This window comes from Haliotis rufescens, unplaced genomic scaffold (genome assembly GCF_023055435.1).
Source record: "Haliotis rufescens isolate VD_foot unplaced genomic scaffold, xgHalRufe1.0.p SCAF_27, whole genome shotgun sequence".
In the NCBI taxonomy this organism is placed as follows: domain Eukaryota; kingdom Metazoa; phylum Mollusca; class Gastropoda; order Lepetellida; family Haliotidae; genus Haliotis; species Haliotis rufescens.
In genome coordinates, this window is record NW_025963968.1 from 5399630 (window position 1) to 5425200 (window position 25571).

The window sequence follows — 25571 nt, forward strand, 5'->3', positions numbered from 1 at the left end:
GAGTATGGTTTTACACCACTTTTAGCAATATTCCAGCAATATCACAGCGGGGGACACCAGAAATGGACTTCACACATTGTACCAATGTCAGGAATCGAACCCGGGTCTGCGGGGTGACGAGCGAATGCTTTAACCACGAGGCTACCCGCCCGCCCTGGTTGTAGATTACAATCATAGAGACACATATGATCACAAGTATGGTGTGGACAGGTAAAGAACAGTTTCAGAGAAAAGCATGAAAATAGCGTGTTGTAGATGACTTCGGTGAACCAACAGACACTGACAAGGTAAATTGCTGACAAACATGGATCATGACAGGTCCATCTCGTGTAGGATAAAACCCTGCACAGTCAGTTACAACAGCATGGACCACTAGGCCACCCACGACATCCTGTTTATGATATGGCTGCAATATTATGGATGGCATGTAAAACTCACTCGATGAAACTGTTACTAAATCTAAACAAGACATATCTTTCTGGGTTTGTAGGACCTGGTAGCTTATGATTTTGTGTGGGTTGGTGTGTGGAACTTGCAGCTATCATTATGTGTTGGTTGATGGTCTGGAACTTGCAGCTATCATTGTGTGTGGGTTGGTGTGGAACTTGCTACTTATCATTGTGTGTGGGTTGGTGTGTGGAACTTGCTGCTTATCATTGTGAGTGGGCTGGTGTGTGGAACTTGCAGCTATCATTGTGTGTGGGTTGATGGTGTGTGGAACTTGCAGCTATCATTGTGTGTGGGTTGATGGTGAGTGGAACTTGCTGCTTATCATTGTGTGTGGGTTGGTGTGTGGAACTTGCTGCTTATCATTGTGTGTGGGTTGGTGTGTGGAACTTGCAGCTATCATTGTGTGTGGGTTGATGGTGTGTGGAACTTGCAGCTATCATTGTGTGTGGGTTGATGGTGAGTGGAACTTGCAGCTATCATTGTGTGTGGGTTGATGGTCTGGAACTTGCTGCTTATCATTGTGTGTGGGTTGGTGTGTGGAACTTGCAGCTATCATTTTGTGTGGGTTGGTGAGTGGAACTTGCAGCTATCATTGTGTGTGGGTTGATGGTGTGGAATTTGCAGCTATCATTGTGAGTGGGTTGGTGTATGGAACTTGCAGCTATCATTTTGTGTGGGTTGATGGTGTGTGGAACTTGCAGCTATCATTGTGTGTGGGTTGGTGAGTGGAACTTGCAGCTATCATTGTGTGTGGGTTGATGGTGTGTGGAACTTGCTACTTATCATTGTGTTTTGGTTGATGGTGTGTGGAACTTGCTACTTATCATTGTGTGTGGGTTGATCATGTGTGGAACTTGCAGCTATCATTTTGTGTGGGTTGGTGAGTGGAACTTGCAGCTATCATTGTGTGTGGGTTGGTGTGTGGAACTTGCTGCTTATCATTGTGAGTGGGCTGGTGTATGGAACTTGCAGCTATCATTGTGTGGCCTGGGCTGGTGTATGGAACTTGCAGCTATCATTGTGTGTGGGTTGGTGTGTGGAACTTGCAGCTATCATTATGTGTTGGTTGATGGTGTGGAACTTGCGGCCATCATTGTGTGTGGGTTGGTGTGTGGAACTTGCAGCTATCATTATGTGTTGATTGATGGTGTGGAACTTGTAGAAACCTGGGAGCCGTTCCACAAAGCGATCTTAGCGGTAAGTTGAACTCCGATACTTAGACTTATGAATGTTGTATCGCTAAGATCGCTTTGAGGAACGGGGTCCAGTAGCCTCGATTCATGTACTTTTACTTCTAATCCCAGAAATGTTGCAATAAATGGGCACAAAAATAGTCACTTTTCAATTCAGTGAGTGAGTGACATTTACTCATTTGTCAGCTATCTTACAGCTTTACACAGCTGTTTTTTCACACTTTGCTGTTCGCACTCAGCAATATTTCAGCTACATCACACAATTCTGTAATAATTAAGTCTGGACCAGACAATCCAGTGATTGACAATATGAGTATCGAGCTATGCAATTGGGATACGATGACATGTATCAACCACCCGATCCCAATAGTTGCCTCTGACAACAAGCAAAATCGCCTCTTAAGGCAAGCATGAGTTGCTCGAGACCAATTCTAACTCGGATCTTCATGGCTCCCAAATAAGGAAGGAATAAGCGTACCCATATTACCCAGTTAAGGAAGGTACAAGAGACTCACATTGCCTAGATAAGGAATAAGCATACCAATATTGCCTAGATAAGGAAGGTATAAGGGACCAATATTGCCCAGATAAGGAAGGTACAAGGGACCAATATTGGTCAGATAAGGAAGGTACAAGGGACCAATATTGCTCAGATAAGGAAGGTACAAGGGACCCATATTGCCCAGATAAGGAAGGTACAAGGGACAATATTGCTCAGATAAGGAAGGTACAAGGGACCAATATTGCCCAGATAAGGAAGGTACAAGGGACAATACTGCTCAGATAAGGAAGGTACAAGGGACCAATATTGCCCAGATAAGGAAGGTACAAGGGACAATACTGCTCAGATAAAGAAGGTACAAGGGACCAATATTGCCTAGATAAGGAAGGTACAAGGGACAATATTGCCCAGATAAGGAAGGTACAAGGGACAATATTGCTCAGATAAGGAAGGTACAAGGGACCCATATTGCCCAGATAAGGAAGGTACAAGGGACCCATATTGCCCAGATAAGGAAGGTACAAGGGACAATACTGCTCAGATAAGGAAGGTACAAGGGACCCATATTGCCCAGATAAGGAAGGTACAAGGGACAATATTGCTCAGATAAGGAAGGTACAAGGGACCAATATTGCCCAGATAAGGAAGGTACAAGGGACAATACTGCTCAGATAAGGAAGGTACAAGGGACCAATATTGCCCAGATAAGGAAGGTACAAGGGACCAATATTGCTCAGATAAGGAAGGTACAAGGGACAATATTGCTCAGATAAGGAAGGTACATGGGACAATATTGCCCAGATAAGGAAGGTACAAGGGACCAACATTGCCCAGATAAGGAAGGCACAAGGGACAATATTGCACAGATAAGGAAGGCACAAGGGACAATACTGCCCAGATAAGGAAGGCACAAGGGACAATATTGCCCAGATAAGGAAGGCACAAGGGACAATATTGCCCAGATAAGGAAGGCACAAGGGACAATATTGCTCAGATAAGGAAGGTACAAGGGACAATATTGCTCAGATAAGGAAGGCACAAGGGACAATATTGCCGAGATAAGGAAGGTACAAGGGACAATATTGCTCAGATAAGGAAGGTACAATGGACAATATTGTCCAGATAAGGAAGGTACAAGGGACAATATTGCCCAGATAAGGAAGGTACAAGGGACAATATTGCTCAGATAAGGAAGGTACAATGGACAATATTGTCCAGATAAGGAAGGTACAAGGGACAATATTGCTCAGATAAGGAAGGTACAAGAAACCCATACTGCCCAGATAAAGGGGTACAAGGAGGACCCATATTTTTTCAAGGTGAATGGCCAGCCTTCTCGCTGTCTCAAGCACTCTAGGCACAAAAAATCTAATCAATACAAAAAGGTTTTTTTCCATAGACAACTTCCAGAGGATGAGAGTATCAAAAACAATCGAGCCTTGAAGAATGCTATCAAACAAACTCCCTCAATAAATTACACTTGATAGCATCACAGCAACAGTTTCAATCTTAAGGAACTGTGGATGATTACTTGGCAGCAGGGAGAAGAATGATACTCAATTTCAGGGGAAACAAGAATTTTATCAAGGAGGGAATCAAATGACTATCCACTATCATCTTCACCAGCATCCCTTCAAAGAACACAGCTCAACCAAATGCCCCATAATCTTGGCAAGAGCCAACGAGAAACTTGTACAAATGTCACAGTGACGGTGAACAGTTGTCTGGACTACAAATACCTTCTTATTAAACAAAAATACCCTAACTTGCCCAAAAACAAAAGACTAAAAGAATCATCAAGATTTTAGAGTCATGTTTTAAAAGCAAAGGAATGAAAAAAACGTTGCCTAAAATCATCCACATGGTGTTTGCCTCACGGAAGCAAACGTCAGTATTGATTTCAAGACTATTGTTTGAAACATTGCTAATTGGGAGGCTTCTGCCTCAGATTTCTGCTACTTCACTTCCACAGTTAGTAATGACAAGATACTCCTCACTGAACACTGGTCTTTAGCGTTCTCCATTACCAAGTGCCAGATCACATGTAATCAGAGCAAACCGACCACTTACTGCTCCCTAAAATAATCATAGCTTTGGACGTCTCAGTCCATGAGTGAATGTTGTTTTATGCAGTACTCATGATAAACAAGCTGTATCATGGCGACCATTAAATAATTGCCTCTGGACCAGGGTGCCTTAGCGCTAAGGTGATCGTAACTCCCATACCTTAACACAGACTTACGACAGTCGTAGTGCTAAGGTAGTTTTCTACAATGTCACCCAGGCAAACCAGACAGTGAGTGAGTGAGTGAGTATGGTTTTACGCCACTTTTAGCAATATTCCAGCAATATCACGGCAGGGGACACCAGAAATGGGCTTCACTGATTGTACCCATATCGGGAATCGAACCCGGGTCTTCGGCGTGACAAGCAAACACTTTAACCACTAGGTTACCCGACAGCCCCCAAACCACTGAGAGAAACCATGTGCAATGAACATCACCATCAGGTACGATGATACAAAACCAACCACTCACACAGCATGACCACCCTCTTGCAGTCAGCTCCTCTATACCGGCGACCTCCCCAAGGGGATTCTGGGTTAGAACTGATCCCCACCAATCTATGCTGGGTGTAAGAGGAGACCAAAAGGCGACCCCCAAAGAGATCCTGGGTTAGAACTGATCCCCACCAATCTATGCTGGGTGTAAGAGGCGACCAAAAGGCGACCCCCAAAGAGATCCTGGGTTAGAACTGGTCCCCACCAATCTATGCTGGGTGTAAGAGGCGACCAAATGGCAACCCCCCAAAGAGATTCTTGGTTAGAACTGATCCCCACCAATCTATTCTGGGTCTAACAGGCGACCAAATGGCGATAGCCCCTGAAGAGATTCTTGGTTAGAACTGGTCCCCACCAATCTATGCTGGGTGTAAGAGGCGACCAAATGGCGACACCCCCCTGAAAAGATTCTGGGTTAGATCTGGTTGCCAGAAATCGATACTGGGTGTAAGAGGTGACCAAATGGATCTGGTGGTCAGGCAAGGTAACTTGGTTGATCAGAAGATTATCTGGTCCACCTTTGGTTATTTACAGGCGTCCGTCATATACCTCAAATATTGCTGAGTGTGGCATTAACCAACTGACACACACTGGTAACCTATTCTGTATTCTTACATACAGAGCCTGTGATCCAAGTAGGATTTAAAAGAAAGATATTTACCTAATTGAATAAAAGTATATCTATCTCTTCAATCTCAATTTTATTTTTTTAAATTTATTCTCTCAATGAAAACCTAAAACAACCAATTAATCATTAAGGTTGTATTTTGTCATATTAAGAAACATGTCGATAACAGTGTTGATATCGGCATTGAACTGTTACCCACTACACCATTATTTAGAGCAGGAAATCTGGTTTTGACAGACATAGCAGCTAATAATGAAAGACTCCCCCAGTGTTATAAACACGATCTACAGCGTACAGTGAGTAAGTGAGTGAGTTGGCTTTAATGCCGCTTTTAACAGTATTACAGTCATATCATGGCGTGTCAGCTTAAAGTGGGAGGAAAGCCCGAAGTGATGCAGGTCTCTGACGTTTACCACTTCGGTGAAACCCACGAGCACGGGTATGGTGCTGACAAACCTAGAAACATAATCACGGTGAACCGGGATTCCGACCCACAATCATAGGCACCTTAGACGACTGGGCCACCTGTGTCCCCCTACAGCATACAGTGTCTGTCTGCCTCACTCGCGAGGGAGACCTCCACATCAAGCTGGATACAATATAAGAACAGGATCTAACAGCGTCACTTCCAATCCCAACAGTCGGATATAATTGGGCATAACATTACATACATGTAGTGCTGAATTCAATGACTAAGTGTCCTTTTGCATTTTAGTCGGCAGTATTACAACTATACTACTAAAAAAAAAGTTAAGGACTATCAGATTCTTTCATATAACTGTAGCTTATCTGTCACTTAAAGTTCCCAGCAATGAAACAATAGGAGACACACACTGGACCCATGTTGGGATTCGAACTCGGTTCTTCAAACCCAGGACTGGCAAATGCTGCTACCCTTTTCCTAGACTCCCCAAATCTGTGATCAAACTGTTATCAAGGCTCCCACTGGAAGACACACAACAAGCTGGGAATAGATCAATTTGCCTTGATCATCCATTATGACCAACCAATCAACAGTTTCTAGGTTCATACAAGAATCCAATATTCTCCCTAAACCGAGTTTGTCAGCACCAAGCCAGCACTTTGGATGTTACAAAGTGGTCATCCATTATGACCAACCAATCAACATTTTCTAGGCTCTTACAATAATCCAATATTCTCCCTAAACCATGTCTTTCATTACCAACACCCATGTCTGTCAGCACAAAGCTGTGTCTGACAGCACCACGCCAGCGCTATATTGGTGTTACCAAAGTGGTAAATGTTAAGTATATGAGTCACATAGGCCTTCCTCCCACATTAAGCTTAAACAAATTACATCAGCTGCAGACAGCTCACATCAAGGGAGAAGCTTAATTTTTTCATAAACAGCAAATGCCTTCTTTATTTTCATCATGATATTTTGGATGAGAGCATAACACATATTATTCACCGAGGTTAACACCAAAAGTTAAGGTGTACAGAAAAATAGCAAAATGTTTTAAGTGCTTAATTATTCAAGGCATTCACATCCACTTAACATACTAAATAGAGTTAGCCTCATCAGCAGTGAAATGCATAGCCTCCTCTCTGTCGGTGCAGTAATAGTTAACATGCAATAATACAGCCTGGAAATAACGTTCAGTCACTGCCCTTAATCATTCACAGCATTAAGTAGTCCGCAGAGAGAGTTTGGACTGCAGAACAGTCTTGTTCTATTGTGTGTGCATTCTATTTGAGTCCATTCTTGTGACACGTGTGATGTTGACTACAAGGTTGCAGCAGGAGGTTGGTGATATGCTAATGGACTTCAGGAATGAATGAATTGTGGCATGAGAGTTTGAAGCAGATAGCTTACACCCTTTGAACTGGAGTGCGTGAGGGAGTTAAGTGCTACTTAATATTTTTTGTTTCTTTGTTTAACGTTGCACTCAGCAATATTCCAGCTATATGATGGCGGTCTGTAAATAATCGAGTCTGGACCAGACAATCCAGTGATTGACATCATGAGCATCGATCCACACAATTGATATCGATGACATGCATCAACCAAGTCAGCGAGCCTGACCAGCTGATCCCATTAGTAACCTCTAATGACAAGCATAGTCGCCATTTACAGTTGGAATGGATTGCTGAAGACCTATTCTACCCAAGATTTTCACAGGTTTACTCCATATTCAGAAACATCATGTCATCTAAATATGGGAGGAAAACCTGAAGTGATGCTGGCAGTAGATGTTACTCACTCGGGTGAGACCCACAGGCATGGGTAAGATACACACCAAGGATCATAATGGCGGTAGACTTAGGATTTCAACCGTCAGTAGATCTTGGCAAAGCTAGGGGATTAAACTGAGCCACTCAAGTCTCCATTGTGTGTCATGATGGACTTTACTTTCTTGGTCACCTCTTCTGATACATATGTCCCTTTTGAACGACCTGGCATAAGGCCCAGGTTGTATGTGACCTGGTATTAGCAACCTGTTGTATGTGACCTGGTATAAGCCCCATGTTGTATGTGACCTGGTATAAGCCCCCTGTTGTATGTGACCTGGTATAAGCCCCCTGTTGTATGTGACCTGGTATAAGCCTCATGTTGTATGTGACTTGGTATAAGCCCCATGTTGTATGTGACCTGGTATAAGCCCCTGTTGTATGTGACCTGGTATAAGCCCCCTGTTGTATGTGACCTGGTATAAGCCCTCTGTTGTATGTGACCTGGTATAAGCCCCATGTTGTATGTGACCTGGTATAAGCCCCATGTTGTATGTGACCTGGTATAAGCCCCATGTTGAATGTGAACTGGTATAAGCCTCCTGTTGTATGTGACCTGGTATAAGCCACCTGTTGTATGTGATCTGGTATAAGCCTCCTGTTGTATGTGACCTGGTATAAGCCACCTGTTGTATGTGACCCGGTATAAGCCACCTGTTGTATGTGATCTGGTATAAGCCTCCTGTTGTATGTGACCTGGTATAAGCCTCCTGTTGTATGTGACCACCTTTTGTATGTGACCTGGTATAAGCCACCTGTTGTATGTGACCTGGTATAAGCCACCTGTTGTATGTGACCTGGTATAAGCCCCCTGTTGTATGTGACCTGGTATAAGCCCCATGTTGTATGTGACCTGGTATAAGCCTCCTGTTGTATGTGACCTGGTATAAGCCACCTGTTGTATGTGATCTGGTATAAGCCCCCTGTTGTATGTGACCTTGTATAAGCCCCCTGTTGTATGTGACCTGGTGTTAGCCACCTGTTGTATGTGACCTGGTATAAGCCCCTGTTGTATGAGACCTGGCATAAGCCACCTGTTGTGTGTGACCTGGCATAAGCCACCTGTTGTGTGTGACCTGGTATAAGCCCCTTGTTGAATGTGACCTGGTATAAGCCCCTTGTTAAATGGGACCTTGTTTAAGCCCCCTGTTGCATTTGAACTTGTATAAGCCACCTGTAGTATATGACCTGGTATAAGCCACCTATTGTATGTGACCTTGTATAAGCCCCTGTTGTATGTGACCTGGTATTAGCCACCTGTTGTGTGTGACCTTGTATAAGCCCCTGTTGTATGTGACCTGGTACTAGCCGCCTGTTGTCTGTGACTTGGTATAAGCCCCTTGTTGAATGTGAACTAGTATAAGCACCCTGTTATATGTGAACTGGTATAAGCCCCTTTTTATATGGGACCTTGTATAAGCCCCATGTTGTATTTGAACTGGTATAAGCCACCTGTAGTATATGACCTGGTATAAGCCCCATGTTGTATGTGACCTGGTATTAGCAACCTGTTGTATGTGACCTGGTATAAGCCCCCTGTTGTATGTGACCTGGTATTAGCCCCCTGTTGTATGTGACCTGGTATTAGCGCCCTGTTGTATGTGACCTGGTATAAGCTCCCTGTTGTATGTGACCTGGTATAAGCCTCTGTTGTATGTGACCTTGTATAAGCCCCCTGTTGTATGTGACCTTGTATAAGCCCCATGTTGTATGTGACCTGGTGTTAGCCACCTGTTGTATGTGACCTGGTGTTAGCCACCTGTTGAATGTGATCTGGTATAAGCCCCCTGTTGTATGTGACCTTGTATAAGCCCCTGTTGTATGAGACCTGGTGTTAGCCACCTGTTGTATGTGACCTTGTATAAGCCCCTGTTGTATGAGACCTGGTGTTAGCCACCTGTTGTATGTGACCTTGTATAAGCCCCATGTTGTATGTGATCTGGTATAAGCCCCCTGTTGTATGTGACCTTGTATAAGCCCCCTGTTGTATGTGACCTGGTATAAGCCCCTGTTGTATGAGACCTGACATAAGCCACCTGTTGTGTGTGACCTGGTATAAGCCCCTTGTTGAATGTGACCTGGTATAAGCCCCTTGTTAAATGGGACCTTGTATAAGCCCCCTGTTGCATTTGAACTTGTATAAGTCACCTGTAGTATATGACCTGGTATAAGCCACCTATTGTATGTGACCTTGTATAAGCCCCTGTTGTATGTGACCTGGTATTAGCCACCTGTTGTGTGTGACCTTGTATAAGCCCCTGTTGTATGTGACCTGGTATTAGCCACCTGTTGTGTGTGACCTTGTATAAGCCCCTGTTGTATGTGACCTGGTACTAGCCGCCTGTTGTCTGTGACTTGGTATAAGCCCCTTGTTGAATGTGAACTAGTATAAGCACCCTGTTATATGTGACCTGGTATAAGCCCCTTGTTGAATGTGACCTGGTATAAGCCCCTTGTTATATGGGACCTTGTATAAGCCCCCTGTTGTATTTGAACTGGTATAAGCCACCTGTAGTATATGACCTGGTATAAGCCACCTATTGTATGTGACCTGGTATAAGCCCCATGTTGTATGTGACCTGGTATTAGCAACCTGTTGTATGTGACCTGGTATAAGCCCCCTGTTGTATGTGACCTGGTATTATCCCCATGTTGTATGTGACCTTGTATAAGCCCCATGTTGTATGTGACCTGGTATAAGCCCCATGTTGTATGTGACCTTGTATAAGCCCCATGTTGTATGTGACCTGGTATTAGCAACCTGTTGTATGTGACCTGGTATAAGCCCCCTGTTGTATGTGACCTGGTATTAGCGCCCTGTTGTATGTGACCTGGTATAAGCCCCCTGTTGTATGTGACCTGGTATTAGCGCCCTGTTGTATGTGACCTGGTATAAGCTCCCTGTTGTATGTGACCTGGTATAAGCCCCTGTTGTATGTGACCTGGTATTAGCGCCCTGTTGTATGTGACCTGGTATAAGCCTCCTGTTGTATGTGACCTGGTATTAGCGCCCTGTTGTATGTGACCTGGTATAAGCTCCCTGTTGTATGTGACCTGGTATAAGCCTCTGTTGTATGTGACCTTGTATAAGCCCCTGTTGTATGTGACCTGGTATTAGCAACCTGTTGTATGTGACCTGGTATAAGCAACCTGTTGTATGTGACCTGGTATAAGCTCCCTGTTGTATGTGACCTTGTATAAGCCCCTGTTGTATGTGACCTGGTATTAGCAACCTGTTGTATGTGACCTGGTATAAGCCCCTGTTGTATGTGACCTGGTATAACCCCCTGTTGTATGTGACCTGGTACTATAAAGAATATTTGTATCTCACCTACATTCTAATGGGTAACTTTGGTTGGGTTGGTACTGAGAAGGACCCGGGTTACCACAGGACTACCCGGACCCATGGTTAGTCACATGATATATTGTTCATGGTTTGTGGGTGTGTATTTCAGGCCAGTAAATTTGGACCCTTATGTGACCAAAAATGGACTGCACTTGGAGACACCAGAATGTCTTTTGGCAACATCTAAACTTAATATCGGCGTCATGATACATTCTTTCACACTTTCATGGCTTTCATTCCCGGGGACATTTTTAGCTGTAACAAAATCAGGAAAACACAGCAGTTTTCAACTAAACTTCAACCTTTCTATTTTTTGCAGCTTCCTAGCAGTATATTTAGACCAGATCAATCTTGTTTATTTCTGTGTAAAATTAAATTTAGAAAGAGGCTTGTTGCAACAAGGAAAGGTCACACAAAACCAGGTGGAGGGATGAGTGTGAGAAGATTCACCTGGGTTGTGTGAACCACACTGACACACATGGAGCGCTGTTTTCTACTTCATAGGTGATGTTTTGATTGGCACTAGTCTCTCTGTCAGTAATGAAAGAGCTCCTCTACAAGATGCCCTGCTGAAATAGCCTATAACACTATATGCCTGGCTACTTGAAATGACAAACAGAAACAGTTTGACCAATTCCAATGTCTACCTACAGTAATTACAGTCCAACCACTCCATCATGGATGGGCCAGACAAACAGTAGCACTGGGAGAGGTGGCTCATGTCAAGTGACCCAACACAGGTGAGGTGAGGTGAGGTGAGGTCAGGTCAGGTCAGGTGAGATTTAAAGGGACAGTACGTCGATGGTTCTGTTTTTTTAAATCATGCATGAAACAATTTCCAAGTGTGACGTCACATGCCCGATTCAATTCTCAAACCAAAACAATAGAGCTCCGTACAGTGAAGCCTACAACACAAGCGCTGCACAGAGTAAACTGTCTTCAGTAATGTTTGTTTATAAGAGGCAAATTGAAGTGAAAGTTTGTATGTTTTTCTTACAGTTGAGTTACAAAATACTTATTGCCAGGTTGATTACATTAGAAGCCAGTGTTTATCAAAGCCTCGATATGCCTTGTCCGTAGGAAGAGAATCATTCTCCCACCTAGAGTTCCTCACAGCCAGTCTAGAGAGTCTGTCACATCATAACACTTTACACAGCCCATTTATGTGTTTTTTATCTGTTTCTGTTTCATTGAGAAAATATCCTAAAATGTGAAAAAATATTCCTATTTGGGTATTTATCCTCCATGTGCTGTCATCGAAGCCCTACGAAGAGCTAGCGATATACGGCCACTTTGATGTGAAAAGCTATATTGTCATGCACCTCACTATCGCAGTTGTTGTAGTATATCTATATAGTTATGCAAAAGAATATGTAAAGTGCACCTTTAAAGTGTGACCTGTCTGATCGTGTGTCAAGACCTATCAAAAACTGGTTTACCTGGTCCTAACTAGATTAATTACAGGTCATATTACTAGAATGTACTCACCCACTCACTCACTCACTCACTCACTCAGCCAGTGCATATACAACATGTACTTGCACATTCTCCAAGGGAAAAGATTTGTTTGATGGTACAACTGATCAAGTTGTTCTGTAAGTAAGAAGATCAAGTGTTGCATAAAGAAAGATGAGACACACTTGCAGCAGTGTGCTCCTCGTCAGCTACATCAACAAGCATGGGGCATCTATTCTGCCCTGGAATCCCCACAGGGAAACAAGCATGGGGTTGTGGAGATCCATTCTGCCCTGGAATCCCCACAAGGAAACAAGCATGGGTTGTGGAGATCCATTCTGCCCTGGAATCCCCACAGGGAAACGAGCATGGGGCACCTACTCTGTCCTGGAATCCCCACAGGGAAACAAGCATGGGGCACCTACTCTGCCCTGGGATCCCCACAAGGAAACAAGCATGGGGCACCTACTCTGCCCTGGAATCCCCACAAGGAAACAAGCATGGGGTCATTGAGATCCATTCTGCCCTGGAATCCCCACAAGGAAACAAGCATGGGGCACCTACTCTGCCCTGGGATCCCCACAGGGAAACAAGCATGGGGCTGTGGAGGTCTATTCTGCTGGGGTTGTGGAGATCTATTCTGCCCTGGAATCCCCACATGGAAACAAGCATGGGGTTGTGGAGGTCTATTCTGCTGGGGTTGTGGAGATCTATTCTGCCCTGGAATCCCCACATGGAAACAAGCATGGGGTTATGGAGGTCTATTCTGACCTGGAAGCCCCATGCAGACTCCCCAAGAAGATGTAGACTGAACTCAGCTTTAACAGTCCACCTACAACTGATCCTAAGTTAAATAAGCCAAAATAGCACTGAAAACACATGAGCCCCAAAACACCAAGCTGAGCTGCTCCAGGTCAAATACACAACAGTTCCGAGTATTTCTGGTGTAAGCAGCTGACACTACACTCACGTACACCGCAGCCACAGACACCAACAGCGAGGCACCTGTGTCATCGAGCACTCATCCACCATCGAAATTTCTAACCAATCACTTTTCATACAAAACACCACTGAACAGATGATATACCTATTGACAACAAAAGTTGGTACATTCAGCCAGGAAGATTTAACTGATGTGTAACAGTTGACCTAAATTGATTCTTCAAGCGAACAGCTGCATCTGAAAGTTCTAGATTGTACATGTTTACTAGCCACCTAGCTACCAAGTATTTATAGACAATATAAATACTCTAGTACTCTCCAGTTCTTTAGAACATGTCTTCACAGAATACGTATGTCAGTTTTGTATGTGTTATTTCAATTGACCTATATATCCCATGTCTTGAAAAAGTCTTACAGAGTGTTCTCAAGGTCAGAGGAGAACTTTTCTAAATGTGACTAAATGTAGTTCCATGACGAACTTGTGAGTGAGCGAGTGAGTGAGGGAGTAGTGAGTGTGGCATACAAAACTTTTAGCAGTATCCCAGCAACATGATAATGTCGTCACAGATTAACTGTAGTCATAACTGTTTTTAGTAGCATTGAATGTTGACCACAACTTTCTGTGCAGCCATGTGTAATGTTATCACAAAAGTATTCACAAAATAAATAATCCAATCAGCAACATTTTACAGTTGCTGTCTGTTGAACAATCCGAGCAGCAACATGTCATAATTTGTGTTCATTGATCATTTCGAAAAGCAACATCTTATTGTTTGTGTCTGTTGATCAATATAAGCAGCAATATTTCTATTGTTTGTTTCTGTTGAAAATCCGAACAGCAACCTTTTACAGTTGGTGTCTGTTGAAAATCCGAAAAGCAACCTTTTACAGTTGGTGTCTGTTGAAAATCCGAAAAGCAACATTTTACAGTTGGTGTCTGTTGAACAATCCGAGCAGCAACATGTCATAATTTGTGTTCATTGATCATTTCGAAAAGCAACATCTTATTGTTTGTGTCTGTTGATCAATATAAGCAGCAATATTTCTATTGTTTGTTTCTGTTGAAAATCAAAACAGCAACCTTTTACAGTTGGTGTCTGTTGAAAATCCGAAAAGCAACCTTTTACAGTTGGTGTCTGTTGAACAATACAATCAGACCTTTTTACAATTGGTGTTCATTGATCAATATGAGCAGAACTTTTTAATATTGGTGTCCACTGAGCAATCCAAGCAGAACAATTTACAGCTGGTGTCTGTTGAACAATCCGAACAAAATTTTAAAATTTGGCGTCTGTTGAACAACCAACATCTTTCTCTAACATGATAACCCAAATAAACTGGATAAAATAAACCGCACTTGAGCAGATACTAGTACCTGGATAAGTGCAGTATTTAATATTATATCACATAATAATGACCCTGCACTTCACCATGGTAGTTATATGGTATCAATCAGAACCGGTCGGAACAGGCAATCGGTATAATTAACAGGAGAGCCATCAAGGAAGCCAACATACACTGCAGCTGAGAATTGGCAACAACACAATATTTGCTCATCACTCCAGATTACCCATAAAATATTGGCAAATACGAGCACCATATATCACCTGCCAGTAAACACTAGCAAATTCAGTGTCAGTGCCATATGTTGGATGCAGCATACTTGCTGCAAACTCAGCAGGACCTGAAGAACAGGGCACCATCAGCGCTCTCATTGGTGGCCTCTCTGAGGCATGTCGGTAATGTCAGCAGGCCCTGCAGTCCAGGGCACCATTGACTCTGTCATTGCTGGCCTCTCTGGACATGTCGGTAATGTCAGCAGGACCTGAAGAACAGGGCACCATCAGCGCTCTCATTGCTGGCCTCTCTGGACATGTCGGTAATGTCAGCAGGACCTGAAGAACAGGGCACCATCGGCGCTCTCATTGCTGGTCTCTCTGGACATGTCGGTAATGTCAGCAGGACTTCGAGAACAGGGCACCATCGGTGCTCTCATTGCTGGCCTCTCTAGACATGTCGGTAATATCAGCAGGACCTGGAGAACAGGGCACCATCGGCGTTCTCATTGCTGGCCCCTCTCAACATGTCGGTAATGTCAGCAGGACCTGGAGAACAGGGCACAATCGGCGCTCTCATTGCTGGTCTCTCTGGACATGTCAGTAATGTCAGCAAGATGTGAAGAACAGGGCACCATCGGTGCTCTCATTGCTGGCCTCTCTGGACATGTCGGTTATGTCAGCAGGACTTGGGGAACAGGGCACCATCGGCGCTCTCATTGGTGGCCTCTCTCGACATGTCGGTAATGTCAGCAGGACCTGGAGAACAGGGCAACATCAGCGCTCTCATTGGTGGCCTCTCTGGACATGTCGGTAATGTCAGCAGGACCTGGAGAACAAGGCACCATTGGCGCTCTCTGCTGGCCTCTCTGGAAATGTCGGTTATGTGAGTGAGTGAGTGAGATGGGTCTAACACCGCTTTGTTCAGTATTCAGTTATATCACAGCGTGTCAACTTAATGTTAATGTGGGGTGAAACCCGAAGTGATGCAGATCTCAGACATTTACCACCTTGGTGAAACTCACGAACACGGTTTAGGAGCTGACCAACCTAGAAATATCATTGGGGTGAACCGTGATTTGAACCCACAATCATAGGTTTCTGGCGTGCCCAAGGGATTAACGAATTACAGTGCCATGTAATACATGGTTGCAGGAAGTTCACGTCCTTAATTCAACACTTAATTTGGCTGTTAACTTATGCTCCTCATGGTGCAAACACACCATTTTAGGGGCTCCTCCTGGGATTTGAACCTAGGACCTTCAACGGTACACTTTGATGCTATGTAACAGTTAACATATAACGTGGTAAAACTGTCACAGTACCGCATGGAAACATTTACAGTTATATACACAAAAGCTTTTGAACATGACCTCTTAAAACAATTAATGGACTGCAGTGGAACATTTAATAATGCTGCATCATAAACTCTGAATAAGGACCAGAGAGGTAAACTACACTGAAAACTGACACGGATATCTATTTGCCCGTGGACAGAAGCGTTGTTTCGAAAATGCTCTCACAATACGATAAGTATAGTGCAGCAAACATGCATAATGATCCATCATTATAGTCCAAATATAGAAAAAGGTCAACCGGATGAAAAGTTTAAAATTGACATGTATATGTCTGTGTATCCACAAGCATCACTTTGAACTTGAACTCACATTACTATGTGTGTGGAGTTCAGCAAAATGTTGGATGAATTATATCAAATCCAAATACAAACAATCACACTGGGAGTCAGTGTCCTTATCTGTGGGGTGACACACAACACAAAACTATTAAGTAGAGACTATTAACTATTAACTATTAAGTGGATTTTGTTTGTTTGTTTCTTGTATAATGCCACACTCATCAATATTCCAGCTATATGACGGTGGTCTGTAAATAATCGAGCCTGGACCAGACAATCCAGTGATTGACATCATGAGCATCGATCTACACAATTGGGACATAATGACATGCATCAACCAAGTCAGTGAGCCTGACCACCCAATCCAATTAATTGCCTCAGATGACAAGCATAGTTGTCTCTTACGGCAAGCATGGGTTGCTGAAGACCTATTCTAACCCGAATCTTCATGGGTAACTTTGAATGGTATTTCAGTCATATCATTATAAGCTTCAATTGGAGTGATTCAGGTCAATAATGTTTTCCACTTTTAGAAAATCCTCAAGCACATTATGTGCTGAAAAACCAAAGTTAACTATTTGGTCGGAATCTGGAATCAATGATTAAGATCAACATATCCTGTGATGACCAAGGGATATAACTCTGCACGTCACACTGCCGCAAATTAAAACATAACTCATACACTCAACTTTGTTTCTTGGCATCCACATGACACACAATTTTAATTGACAACTGCACTTGACATTGATTCACTGACCTGCCCAAATCATCCATTTTCATTCAATCGATCCACTTCATTTTGACAATAAAAATAATAGCAACACAATCTTAACAAGTTGTCTTGAAGTGTATCACCTCATTTGAACATTTAACCAAAAAATCACCAAAATCTTGACATTGATCTTTTCCAATTATCACCTACTTTCGACAAAATCTGAGTGACATACTTCAGAATATCCCCTACACCTGACCCACTTAGCTACTGTGCCTGGGTGTGGAGCACCTCCTGCATAGTCCCAGAACAGACGGCTGGAATCACCAATAACCATGTATTGATTTCAACACAATACCTGCATATGGAGAACCACAGCGGGATAATACACCTGGCTGGTACGTTTCAGCATGCACCCAATCTACGACTTTACCAAGCGTTATTTAATAGCCATCAACTAAAGAGGTGTTCCTCTGAAACCATGAAGATTAATGCCCAAATCCACACTGAATGTTTTCAAGATAAAACACATTAGAAAAAAAACATTCTCTTCAGTAATTTACACTATCTGACCTCAATGTTATTGACTTTCAAACCATAGTTAAATAATATTGGTTTGTTTTCTTTCCTATTCAGACTGATAGATCCAGACACAAACACAAACAAAACTAACACAGCTACATGAAGCAATCATAACAACAACTCCACAAGCACAAATAATGACTTACGAAAAATAACAGTGATAAAATGGCCCTAGATCATGCAAGTGTGAAGTCCGAGATGCTACTTCCCTACACAGATTTGCATGGTGTAAGAACATGCCTGCATCAGCTAGCCAGGAAGCGCCTACCTGAACTGGTGCCACTGTAAGACATGCTGGCAGGTATATATCCTCTGTGATGTGCGTATCAACTGAGCGGGATATACGAGGTATAGCACCGTGTGGTATGTAAAGAGGTACACAATAGTCCGCAGGCCCCAGCGCTGTCTCTGCACCTCTCTCCGACACCAATAATAACACACAAGAATGTCCTAATGAAACGTAATTGTGCTGGAATGTTTTAAGTACTGCAACAATCACAACTGTTGGATAAGTCAGCCTAGTGGGGTGCACTAACCAAAAGCTAATGTTTTCATGGTATTGTTACATTAATATAACAGTTTTCATACTGTCTTTTTTCACCAAGGACTCCTTGCTAAATCGTCTTTGAAATGAAGCATGAACTACATTTGACTTTAAGACGCATTATCAAATTAACCAAAAGCTACTTTTCTCCTCAAATATAATCAATCACTTTTCTTTTCTATACACAAGCTGAAATCAGTCCAGATAAAGGCCCATGAACAGCACGCCTCCCATGTTTCTAATTCCATAAATGGGTAAATCTTTCAAATCTTGTTTACAAGTTTGGTTCAACAGGCATCTGGTATGACTGCTGTTTAATGAATGACTGATAAGCATGTGATTAGCATATAGTGACATTATCAGTGAGTGTTGTAATTACACCAGACAGGCAGATAGCGACTATTCTCACCGGAGAAGGCATGTATTCTCCAAAGGGAATCTTCCCTTGTCTGTTTAGTGTTGTGTCAGTGTTGCAAATGTTGTAAAACATGGTGATAATGCACCAACATTTGATCCCATCTTGTGCTGATTATACAGTAGTTAGAAAATAGTCCCTGCTTATGTAATACATGAAATATAGCATCCCAGTCAACCAGTAACAGCAACCATATCAGCTCAGTCTTGTTTAGAGAAATGCAATGATAATAGTATGCCTTGGAGTATTGTGTTATATAGATGTCCTGTTGGTGTAGTACAGCAAATATAAGCCCTGTTGAAGTAATTCAGAAAATATAAGCCCTGCTAGATTAATATAACAAATATAAACTGTGTTGGAGTGAGTAACACATGAAATATAAGCCATGTTGGAGTAATAGAGCAAATATAAGCCCTATTGGAGTAATACAGAAAATATAAGCCCTGTTGGAGTAATGCAGAAAATATAAGCCCTGCTGGAGTAATGCAGTAGATCTATGCCGTGCTGGAGTAATGCAGTAAATATATGCCCTGCTGGAGTAATGCAGTAGATCTATGCCCTGCTGGAGTAATGCAGTAGATCTATGCCCTGCTGGAGTAATATAGCAAATATAAGCCCTGTTGGAATAACACAGCAAATATATGTTCTGCTGGAGTAATACTGCAAACTTTGGCCCTTTTTGGAAATGGAACAAATACATGCTCTTTTTAAGTAGTACAGCAAATTATGCCCCCTGGAGTGACATGGAACGGATATCCACTGTCTGAGTAATACACTCACTGACTGTATTATTCAGGTTCCCTGTTTAAAGAATACATATTCCTTGTTTGGGTAAAACATAAAAAATATATCCTGTTCGAAATATGTCAAGTATATGCCAATTTCATATCCTACTGGAGTTCATGAATTTATATATATGAGAACCAATTTCAGATGAAATGTAGACACAGCCTGATGTGTCGGATGTTCTCATTGGCTGATGAGATCAGAGGTTAAACACTGTAATTCAGTGTTCTATGTTAAGATTCTAAATAAGCCATTCAAATTGTCTCAGTTTTGTGACATACACACCATAGTACAATGGTAGGGTGCCAAAGAAGATGAACGAAGTGCACAGACATTTAATTAAATTGGGAGCACTAAGGCATTGTGGTAATGATGGATCGCCCCTTCCTGACTGGACTACTTTGATATCACAACTTGGCCAGCAACTTGAATAAGGATGAAAGGTTTTTCACTCTTCAGACACGTTTTCCTCATGGTCCCAACATTAATCTTCCCTTTAAACCCATGAGTAGGCTCCAAGACTCAGCTCTACAGGTTCCTTGTGAAACTTAATCGTAATTAATGTTCCTCAGATAATAGATATTTCACTACACAGAACTCATGAAGGCATCAATTCAGAAACATGGTCCATTTTAAAAATGGATCTTGTTTGATGAATCCAATAACAATCTTAAAGTATTCAGAAAAATTTCCAGATTTCAAGCTTAATCCATTAATCATGTTGAAGATTCACACTGGCATCCAAGGAGCAACCTCGCAAAGCTGATCCAAACAAACAACTAATCATTCACATCCAATCAAAAGCTTGTAAGTCCACAAAGAGCTGAGGTAGATGGGTTTGAGGGGACAATGATGCCCTGCTACTTCTGGGGGGAACAAAAGTCCACAACAAATCGGTGTGAAACCTCAGCCAACCATTAGACTGACGGGGGTATGCACACAGACCAAGAAATGGGCTTCCATCTCCCATAAGCAAGGAAAACCTTTGATCCAATATATCATGAGATGGTGGCAAAAATGCAGTAATTATGAATGTACTCGCCTGACATAACTATAGCCAGTGCAGGCTATAGTAATACAGTGTAACCATGGCAACTACAGAAAGTACTGTCTGCTAACATCTGCAATATAGTCAACAGAAAGGATTCAAAGTAAACATGCAGAAAACATGTTTCTCCAAGCAGCAATATTTCTCAAGCTTTATGGCAAAAGAAATTATCTCGATCTCATTATCTCGAATTGTAAATATAAGTGGAGAAAAATTTCAAGCTTCTTTACAAATGTTATCTTAGTTTAGGCAGTTTTTCTTCACATTCGTCCTCCTTATTTAGTAACTCTGAGCAGCAATGAGTGAGCATCAATCAAGGCAGATGTACAGCAAAAACCCTGTAAGATAGACATTCTCTCGACCATGAATATGATATTAGTTATCTGTTATTCAACCATGACCTTGAAGAATGGTCGATTGGTCAATTATTGTTTGTTGTTTAACGCCATACTCAGCAATATTCCCGCTACATGCAATCGAGGCTGGACCAGATAATCCAGTGATTGATATCATGAGCATCGATCCACGCAATTGGGACACTATGACATGCATCAACCAAGTCTGCGAGTCTGACCACCCAATCCCGTTAGTCACCTCTCACGACAAGCATAGTCGCCCTTTGTGGCCAGCATGGGTTACTGAAGACCTATTCTACCACGGATCTTCACAGGTCTCGATTGGTCAAAACCTGTTTAAAATGAGGTATCAAATTCCATGATACCTCTAAGCTGAAAACTGAAAACATTGATCCAAAGATTGCCTTCACATCAATGCACATTACAAGGTCTTCTGTTAACCCACTAGGTTCCAAGTTAAGACGAGAGGTATCAAATCTACAGTGAAACTATCAATGCACATTACAACGGCTTCTGTTAATCCACTAGGTCCCACATTAAGATAAGAGGTATCAATCCTACAGTGAAATTACCTTAAACTTCAAAACAAGTGGATTAAGTACCAATATGGATTCTACCTGGGCGATAAAGTTTCATTGCCTAAGAATTATATATCCAAATAATGGAGTTTGACATTTCACTATATCTATTGAATGCTGATGTTGATACTACTACGTCTGTACCCATAAAGATCCAGCGTAGAATAGGTCTTCAGCAAACCATGCTTGCTGTAAGAGGCGGCTAGCATGTCGAAAGAGGCGTCGAAAGAGGCGACTAAAGGGATCGGGTGGTCAGGCTCGCTGCCTTGGTTGATGATGCATGTGACCATATCGTAATTACATGGATCGATGCACATGACATCAATCACTGGATTGTCTGGTCCAGACTCGATTATTTGCTGAGTGCGGCATTAAACAACAAACAAACAAACAAACAAACAAACCACTGTAGAACCAACAATTTCTGATGAACGATCCCTGCTTGTCAATATTTCACAAGGCTGTCTGGAAAAAACGATCCATGTCATTGTGTCATGACAAAGTCAGACCACCCGATCCTCACTTTGGTCCATCACTACAACAAGCAGGAAGTTATACTTGGGATCCTGCCTTATCCCGTAATTCTCACAGGGAAAGATCATTGTTGAGTGAGTGAGTGAATTGGGCTTAACAATGCTTTGAACAGTATTTCAGTTATATCATGACATGTCAGCTTGATGTGGGAGAATTAAAGTGTTCCCTCGTCATTCCAAAGACCCGGGTTCGATTCCCGACATGGGTAAAATGTGTGATGCCCATTTCTGGTGTCCCCTGCCAAAATTTTGCTGGAATACTGCCAAAAGCGGCAAAAACCAAATTCACTCACTCACTCACTCACTCACTCACTCACTCACTGATGTGGGAAAAAGGCCTGAGTGAAGCATGGTATGACAGACCAAGAAACAATCATGGCAGACTGGGTTTAATATCCACGATAAAATATGTCTTGCACATTGAAGGGAGATAACTCTGCACAGCAAATTGCAAAACACTTTAGACGACTGTTCCACCCATGCCCCCAGATCCTTGTTGAGCTAAGTACCCTGACGTGACAGGTAATGACACAAGGTATGCCGTTCATCAGCCAAGGTGAGCTACAGCACTGGCCCAGCAATGACCTCAAATAGTCTGTAATCAGATCATGGCGTTCCTGTCCTGACAAAGTGCTCTGTCAGGCTGGAGAATGAAAACAGCATGTGTAGGCAGTAGGCATTAAGACCAGAGTCTCCAGTGACAGCAGTCTGAGGTACAAGGAGCAGGTATTACTGAACAAATACATCACTTGTAAATTCAGTCTCTTAATACTTCTGTAATCACTTCCATGCTGAGATGGAACATTTTCACATGGAGACACAGGCTGCAGAAGGATGATGTGAACATTCTGAGGTTCTTATCAAGTGCCTTCAGAGTGAGTGAGTGAGTGAGTGAGTGAGTGAGTGAGTGAGTGAGTGAGTGAGTGAGTGAGTGAGTGAGTGAGTGAGTGAGTGAGTGAGTGAGTGAGTATGGTTTTATGCCGCTTTTAGCAATATTCCAGCAATATCACGGCCGGGGACACCAGAAATGGGCTTCACACATTGTACCCATGTCAGGAATCGAACCCGGGTCTTCGGCGTGACGAGCAAACGCTTTTAACCACTAAGCTACCCCACCGACCTGTGCCTTCAGAAGGGGTACGTGTAATGATCTGTCCTTTCAGACTGCAGGTGAGCCCTGCAGGGGAATATGTTACCAGCAGGTGCCCTCAGAAGCTGCCCTCAAAGCAGTATATGTAATCATGTGTTCTAGCAGACAGGTGCCCCCAGAAGAGGCATATGTAACCTTGTGTCTTTCAGACAGTCGGGGCCCTAAATGGGTGCCCTCAGAAGAGGTATAAGTAATCATGTGTCCTTGCCGTCAGAAGGTTTATGTAACTATGCGTTCGTTCAGACAGTAGGTGCCGTCAGAAAAAATATATGTAACCATGCGTCCTTGCAGCACAACATGTGCCCTCAAAAGTAGGATATGTAACCATGCCACCTTGCAGACAACAGGTGCCCCCAGAAAGGGCATTTGTAACCATGTGTCTTTTCAGATACCATGTGTCGTATCCAAAGTTAAGACACACCGGGTGTTGGGGATAACGGTTGTCTATTGAGACACCTGCCCTCCTTAGGACACCTTGAAACTGTGAGTGTAGGGTAGAAGGACACCTGGTACCACTAATATTAGACACATTAACTGTCCGAATAGCAGGTGTTATCTTCAGGATTTAGACACAAAGCACCATAGCATGAAGACAGTAACTTATCAATACCATTATTAAAGGGGGACAACTTTAGTCAACTCAGTCAAACATTTGATATCTTGTGTGGGACGTTTTATTACGAGAACGAGACATATCATCATCCGTATTGCAAACACTTTCAAGAAGCTTTGTAAAGTACAATGTAAATCTAATCAATATTTGGTCGTTGAACATGTATGTAGTAAACACACATCTGGCCAGGTGAAGATCCTGTCCACGATCTATACACATACACTGTTCAAGTCAAACACAGCCTAAAGCATTCCACCCATGTGAAAGTGACTCCTCCTGTCGGACTTCTCCATAGCCCTGTGTTTCCCCTTGTTTTCAAGGTAAACCATCCAAAATTAGCTTTTTCTGTAATTGGCTGACATGACAGCTGCCTTTATTGATGTACCTACAAATTGGCTGCTTGTTATATATCAAGTGTTGCCCGTTTAGCCCTAACAAAACATTATTTATGCGTTTCAGAAGCCTTTACTCCTTTCCTGGCATTGCTGCTCAGTGTTAAGAAATCGGATTAAACATGCACAGTTGCTGGCCAGTTTACACAATCTGAAGACTAGAAGATAAAAAAAATGTGAACATCACGTATTGCCCTGATCTAAAGATTCTCAGACTTGCGTAACTTGCTGTATCAGATTTACTGTCAATATTTAGTTTGGTTTAATGCTTACAAAAAGAAATACAAAAAAGACCAAATGTAATTTATACACTTTAATATCAGACTTTCTGCCAACACTGAGGGTTTCACAGCACCTACATAAACATGTTTACAGTAACCCAAAATAGAATTTTTTCAATATTTTTTTCATATTCTCCGAGTGAGTGAGTGAGTGAGTGAGTGAGTGAGTGAGTGAGTGGGTGTGTGGGTGTGTGAGTGAGTGAGTGAGTGAGTGAGTGAGTGAGTGAGTGAGTGAGTGAGTGAGTGAGTGTACAAGCTATCATGGCATATACATGTCTTTTCATGGAATAATAATTTTATTTCAATCACAGGATGGGCTAGTTTGGAGGTTTGCATCCATGCATGAACACACCTTAAGACGTCAATTTCCACAATATTGTATTTAATTGTATAAGCTTAGACAGACTATTACGCATATTGATTGATACGAAGCTTGTTCAGAGTGCCACCCAGCGGGATTATCTCCCCTGATGAACATGCTTCACAAAAATGTATAAATCATCAATGCCAGAGATTAACCTGTCTCAAGTATCTTCAAAACAGATTCCATTGGGTTTGAAATAGTGGTAAATATTAAATGGAAAGGATCACTGCAAAATCAGTGATGACTCCAGGTGTTCATAAATACCAGGATTGATTGATTGAGTGAGTTGAGTTTTACTCCACTTTTAGCAATGTTCCAGCAAAATCATGACAGGGTCACCACAAATGGGTTTCACACATTGTACCCATTTGGGGAATTGAACCGATGCCTTGGGTATTACAAACGAACACTGTAACCAGAAGGCTATCCCATTGTCAAAAATCACTCTCCAGAAGTACTATCCAGAAAACACTTTCTTACTTTCACACCTACATATCATTGTTTTCTTCTCAAATTAATGACAGCCATTTATTCAGTTTAATGATAATATTTTGGTGAAGGACCTGAATGTGATTGGTCAATCAATATCAAATGCAGCCAAACATGAATGTTTTCAAAAACAACAAGGGGCGGTGGGTTAGCCTTGTGGCTGAAGTGTTCTCGCATCACACTGAAAGCCTGGGTTTGATTTATAAC

The 25571-nt window shown here is 42.4% G+C and overlaps 1 protein-coding gene across 4 annotated transcripts in view; it reads right to left on the reverse strand.

The window, feature by feature from the left end:
* LOC124139362 (Kv channel-interacting protein 4-like) overlaps positions 1-25571 on the reverse strand; it is a 500624-nt gene that overhangs the window by 431212 nt on the left and 43841 nt on the right. The window contains exon 1 of one of the 4 annotated variants that reach the window (XM_046506369.2): positions 18084-18219. The exons of the other annotated variants lie outside the window; for them this stretch is intronic. Within the exon in view, the coding sequence (XP_046362325.1) occupies positions 18084-18108 (25 nt within the window). The 5' untranslated portion in view covers positions 18109-18219. Of the gene's footprint in view, positions 1-18083; positions 18220-25571 lie in introns of those variants that run through there. 4 annotated transcript variants of the gene reach the window in all.